The sequence below is a fragment of the Kryptolebias marmoratus genome, linkage group LG12 (genome assembly GCF_001649575.2).
Source record: "Kryptolebias marmoratus isolate JLee-2015 linkage group LG12, ASM164957v2, whole genome shotgun sequence".
In the NCBI taxonomy this organism is placed as follows: domain Eukaryota; kingdom Metazoa; phylum Chordata; class Actinopteri; order Cyprinodontiformes; family Rivulidae; genus Kryptolebias; species Kryptolebias marmoratus.
This window is the reverse complement of record NC_051441.1, coordinates 3,180,195-3,186,119: the sequence shown is the minus strand read 5'-3', so window position 1 is coordinate 3,186,119 and position 5,925 is coordinate 3,180,195. Positions and strand designations below refer to the sequence as shown.

The 5,925-nt window shown below is 39.5% G+C and overlaps 1 protein-coding gene across 2 annotated transcripts; it reads left to right on the top strand.

The window, feature by feature from the left end:
* The first annotated feature begins 767 nt into the window (after window positions 1-767).
* On the top strand, window positions 768-5,925 carry ccdc47 (coiled-coil domain containing 47). 2 transcript variants are annotated; one of them, XM_017419299.3, is made up of 13 exons: window positions 768-883; window positions 1,775-2,067; window positions 2,163-2,264; window positions 2,699-2,873; window positions 2,983-3,104; window positions 3,191-3,256; window positions 3,646-3,747; window positions 3,856-3,966; window positions 4,057-4,142; window positions 4,221-4,279; window positions 4,364-4,473; window positions 4,553-4,720; window positions 5,322-5,925. In XM_017419299.3, the coding sequence occupies exons 2-13, from the start codon at window positions 1,783-1,785 to the stop codon at window positions 5,400-5,402; spliced, it is 1,467 nt and encodes a 488-aa protein (XP_017274788.1). In that variant the 5' UTR covers window positions 768-883; window positions 1,775-1,782; the 3' UTR covers window positions 5,403-5,925. The 2 variants fall into 2 exon arrangements, with proteins under 2 accessions (XP_017274788.1, XP_024862439.1); XM_025006671.2 differs by lacking the exon at window positions 768-883 and having other exon boundaries at window positions 1,755-2,067.

The window sequence follows — 5,925 nt, the reverse complement described above, 5'->3', positions numbered from 1 at the left end:
AAAATATTACTTGAAATTCACACTTGGGAGGTTGTGCTGAAAAAAATGACCCCAAACATGGCAGGTTAAACCACTTTTAGGGTGAAATATAAAGCAAATTTAAAATAGTCCAAAAAACGTCCAGTTTCACCCTAGACCCCAGAGGGTTAAATATCAACTTGTTAACTTTATTTTAAACATATTATTATTATTATTATTATTATTATTATTATTATTATTATTATTATTATTATTATTATTATAATGTTATTATTATACATCTTCTGTCTTTGTTTCTATACTGAAGAATAATCTCACTTTTAGATTTTTGTAATTCTGCCATCTAGTGGTCATAATGAGTAGCTGCAACACCACCTTTTGTTAGCTATTATGATAAACATACTTCTATTTATTTATTTATTTTCATTCAATTTATAATATAAAACGTGTAGGCACACATTATGACCTCGAGAGGAAACTGTATCCAGTGCCGGTATTAATAGAGGATTTTAATGTATTTTGCCGTTTTTCCATCCCTCGTTTACATAAGACATAATTATTAAAATAAATGACATTGTTGTAGCTATGTTGTGTGTGTTTTGCCGAAATTAAACTTTACTGTTAGTTAAGATTTAAATTTACTTTCTATACTTATTAGTTCAGTTTATTGGTTTAAGTATTGTTTAGATTTTAAACAAAGCAATAACTATACACATTTTAGCGTTCAATTTTAAATTAATTCAGAAAAGCACGAATGGATTTGTTCCCAAGTGGTGCTCTTATTTTGAAAGGTCCACCATGTGTCAAGGAGTTTCCTGCTTCAGGCGTAGCAGAACCTCAAGGACGGTTCTGATTTTTTTACTCTCAACCAGTTTAACCTTTTATTACCGCCGCTAGTCAGTTGGTGAGATGCACTTTCACTACTTTATTTTCGAAATACTACTTTAATCGCAGTCGTGCTGAGAAGAAAACTGTTTGATTTATGTTATAATTAGTGGTTGTTCGTCAGAAAAGGTGCTACGCTTGTTAGCTACCGTTACCATGCTAATGCTAAAAATGCTAACGGAGATTAAATGGGTGAGCTGAGGGTTGTCGCGTTGATTAAGTATTCTGATTTAATACTACGATTTATTAACATTTATTGATTTGTAACTGAGATGATAAGTATGTGAAGTTAGACGTAATCGATTAGTTTTACGTGAGGAAGCTCACTTTGCGTCATATCGACAACTCTTCGAAGATTTAGCTAAAACTAAAAAAACTTGCCTCAATGGTGTAAAGGGCTTAAATATGTTATTAGTCTTACTGTAATATGCCGTCATATATCGTGTAAAGTGACTATTAAAACCCATTTATCCACAGAATTAGTCTAGAAATCGTGTATTTTTTTAGTTTCAACTTTGCAAACTTAACATGTGCTGCCATTTTAGAAAATAAAATTGAATTTCCTTGCAACTTTTCTGTATAGGTTCTACTTGTCCAGTCGTTTTCTGTGTCCTGTCCTAAACTTGAACACGTGGAGGCCTGTAGTCTGCAGATTCCTGGTGTTTTTGTCTTTTTTCTGAGCAGTGCACAGTCTGATGTTGGGGTGAACTTCTGTTGTCCATGTTTTTCCCCTTGGAAATATTACCCTGTATGATGTTGAGCTTAAATTAATATAATTAGCAGTAATGACTTCAGAGCCATTGTCTGTTGTAACACAGGATTGTTGTCAGAGTTTGAACCTTTACATCTTATTTCTTTAACCTTTCACAGATTGATTGTTTCTCCATCTCATTATTTTGCTGTAATGCAGCTTCCACCATGCGGAGTGTGTATCTCCTCCTGGTACCCACGCTGCTCCTCCTCCTGGCCCTCCCCGTCTCCGAGGGACATTACAATGACGACTTCGACGACGGGGAGGACCTGGCAGACTTTGACGACAATGACTTTGCCGAGTTTGAAGACACGAATGACGATCCGACAGCTGAGGCAGAAACTGCTCCCCCACCACGTGCCGCAGCGTCCTCGCAGCCCGAGGAGGATGAAGACGAAGCCACCGTGGAGCTGGAGGACGGACAAGACGGTTTTGAGGACTCTGAGACACAAGTATAAAACTTTATTATTGTAAACAACTTAATATTTGAGCAGAGCTTTTGATTCAGACTCTCAAGTCATTTATTGTATATTTTTTTTCTCCCAAGGATCAAGACATGTACAGCAAATATGACCAGGAGGAGTTTGAGGGGATCGGAGACATGGAGAAGACGAGCCACTCCATGAAGGACCCCCTCATAATCCACACGGTAAACCAGGCTTATTGCTTAAACCTTCTGAGATACTGTCCACCCCAGTTTCTTTTTTTACACTACACACTTCTTCAACAATAGGAGGTTAAATCAAATACAAATAGAGCAGTGTTATTTTTATTACAACTCTTCAAGTATGATTTTTTTTAGCCTAATTCACAGCTGTTAGTCTTGTTGATTAGGCATTTGATTTGTTTGACATTATTAGTTCTTTGCAGGTAGTGTGATTAACTAACATTCAGCTAATTTCAACACAGCAGCTCCATACAAGGTTTGCCGTTCTTTCATCACGGTGCTGCATTTGTTTGCTTCACTCATGAGAGATCACAACAACCTGGTCATCGTCAAGCCTCTGTTAAATGATCAAACATTAGATTGCTGGTAATTTTGCTGCAGTATAACCCACACGGGGACTTTGTATTTCCCTGCAGGTTCCTGCTCATCTTCAGAACAGCTGGGAGAGTTACTACATGGAGATCCTGATGGTGACCGGCCTGCTCTCCTACATCATGAACTACATCATAGGCAAGAACAAAAACAGTCGGCTCGCTCAGGCCTGGTTCAACTCACACAGGGAGCTTCTGGAGAGCAACTTCGCTCTCGTGGGTGAGTCCTTCTCTTCTTTGTGTTGCTGCTGCGTCCGAATTATCACCCTGCATTGTTTCCCTGTGTAGCTATAGTTCTGTAGATTATATGTTCAAAATGTGTGTGACAGGTGATGATGGTACGAGTAAAGAGCCTGTGAGCACCGGGAAGCTGAATCAGGAGAATGAACACATCTACAACCTGTGGTGCTCTGGGCGAGTGTGCTGTGAGGGCATGCTGATCCAGCTCAAGGTATCATTAATTTCATGTGTATATATCCTTTTGTAAGCTGTGTTTTCTGTGTGTATTATCTAATATATTTCTTTTGGTCTTTACAGTTTTTGAAGAGGCAGGATCTGCTCAACACTCTGACCAGGATGATGAGGCCCACCTGCGACCAAGTGGTACCAATTTATCTTGTTTTGTTTTTAAAAGAAGCTTTCTTTTTTAAAAGCTACTCATGAAATCAAACATAAAAGAGAGAGAGAGATGATCCTGAACTAAATCAAATGGTGCAGTTTGAGTTAACTTCGGGCGTTTTCCAGATATATCGATATGCTGTTATGAAATCTGAGCATAAATATGTACAAACACATCAAAACTGTTGGACTTCTCCATCCCAGATGTCTTTAGGACAAACGTCACCATTGTTGACCTTTTTTCAGTCACTTTAGCTGTTTTGTAGGTAAACAAACACCTGGTAGTTTCACATTAACCGTCGACATGAGGAAACTGCAGATTGCATCATTGCAGTGAGTTTCAGTCTGATTAGTGTCTCTGTGTTGGCTTGTAGCAAATCAAAGTGACTCTGAATGAGGAGGACATGGACACCTTCGTGTTTGCTGTCGGCACTAAGAGGGCCATGGCTCGGCTGCAGAAGGAGATGCAGGACTTGGTGAGTCTCTTCCACAGAAACCTGAAACAGAAATTCCTTTTGGTACCCGGTACAGAATGGTGCTATTTCAGTCAGTTTTAGTCAATATTTAATGTGTTTTTTTGGCAGAGTGAGTTCTGCAACGACAAACCGAAGTCCGGGGCCAAGTACGGTCTTCCAGACTCGATGGCGATCCTGAGTGAGATGGGCGAGGTGACGGATGGCGTGATGGACAACAAGGTGAAGCAGGAACATGACTCAACTCCTGCTGTTTAAATGCAGCTCTGTCATTTGAACTTCTGGATCTGTTTGTTGTTTTTATTTTTTTAGATGGTACATTATATCACCAACTATGCGGACAAGATTGAGTCGATCCATTTCTCGGACCAATTTTCTGGTCCAAAAGTTATGCAAGAGTGAGTGTTTCCTTCATCCTGTTGTTCTTGGCAGCAGTCAGGGATTTGAATGTTGTGCTAATATCTGTGTTTCCTCAGGGATGGTCAGCCTCTGAAGCTGCCTGACACCAAGAAGACACTGCTGTTTACATTTAATGGTGAGCTTTTTCTCTAATATCTTAGAAATATGATTCATTTGATTGTTCTTGTGTTTAACTTGTGCTGAATGATGTTGTGTACAGTGCCTGGCATGGGCAACACATCTCCCAAAGACATGGACTCTCTGCTTCCTCTCATGAACATGGTGATCTACAGCATCGATAAAGTCAAGAAGCTGCGTCTGAACAGAGAGGTGAGTGGCGCCACACGTTTGTCGCTGGAGTTCGGGCTTTGAAAACGGAGCTGTAATCACCTCCTCCTTGTTCTTTCAGGGCAAACTGAAAGCTGACAGAAACCGGGCCCGTGTGGAGGAGAACTTCTTGAAGCAGACCCACGCTCAGCGCCAGGAAGCAGCGCAGACCCGGAGAGAGGAGAAGAAGAGGGCCGAGAAGGAGAGGATCATGAATGAGGAGGACCCTGACAGACAGCGACGTCTGGAGGTCTGAAACGTTCCACGCAGACTTAAAAATAAGTCTGTTTCATTACAGATAAACTGGTGTCACTGAGACATGTTTAATAGTGGAGTTCTGTCCTTTTTTAAAGATACAACTTTTTCTGCAAATATGCTGAGTACTGAATGACTGCTGGGATTTGTTGAGAAGCTGAATTTAAGTTGTTAAAGTTAAAAAGACTGGAACAAAAGCTGAAATTAGCAAAGAAGGAGACCAAAGCAAAACGGGCTGAAAGCTAAAGTTAGCAGAGTTAGCAGAGCAGTAGCTAAAAGCTCAAAATAAAGCTTTATTCAGTATCATTCATTTCAATCAGAAAAACAATGTAAGTAAAGTAAAATATTTTAGAAAGTTTAAAAGTTACAAAAACCAAAAGTCCTGAAGGAGCTGAACATTTTAAAGTTTGCTAAATAAATTAGGCCCCCAAAAAACCTACAAAACAAAGTTTAAAGAGGAAAACATGAATTCTGCCTCAGCATTCAGTGAAGCAGCCACTGGTTTCTAAATGTGACCCGTTTTCTGATTAAAGCCAGCAGAACGGTAACGTTCCTCCTGCTGTTTATTCTTATTTCTGTTCCTGTTTCTTCTCCAGGAAGCAGCGCAGCGGCGGGAGCAGAAGAAGATTGAGAAGAAGCAGATGAAGATGAAGCAAATCAAAGTGAAAGCCATGTGAAAGATCACTACAAAACCTGTACGAGCACACTCAGAAGCAATGCTTAGCTCCGTTTTTTCCTGCTTCTTTTGTTATTTTTTCATCCCGGTCCATAACGCTGCCTCCCAGCTCCGAACAGACAACATGTCTCCGACGGGACAAGTTTCCCTGTTTGTGTCACGACCCGACTCATTTAATGATGATAAAACTGAACGATTGGGTGAACTGTCAGAATCCAGTGAGAACAAATAAAACAGCTGGAGTTTTCCTGAGTTCCTGTTAAATGTCTGTTGGAAACATGTTTAGCTCATGAAGCTTTTTAAACCTAATCTGTTGGTATGGAGTACACTATCTGGTGGTGTTTCCCACCTTCTCTTTTTTTTTTTTAAAGATTTGAACACATAGCTATGATTAAATTGGATATATAAAAGCATTATTATAATCTTTAAACTGTACTATTAAATAAATTTTAATATATATGTGTGTGTGTCTGTCAGGCTGTTTCTTATCTGAGCGAACAATAAATGCACTGGAATCTGTTAAA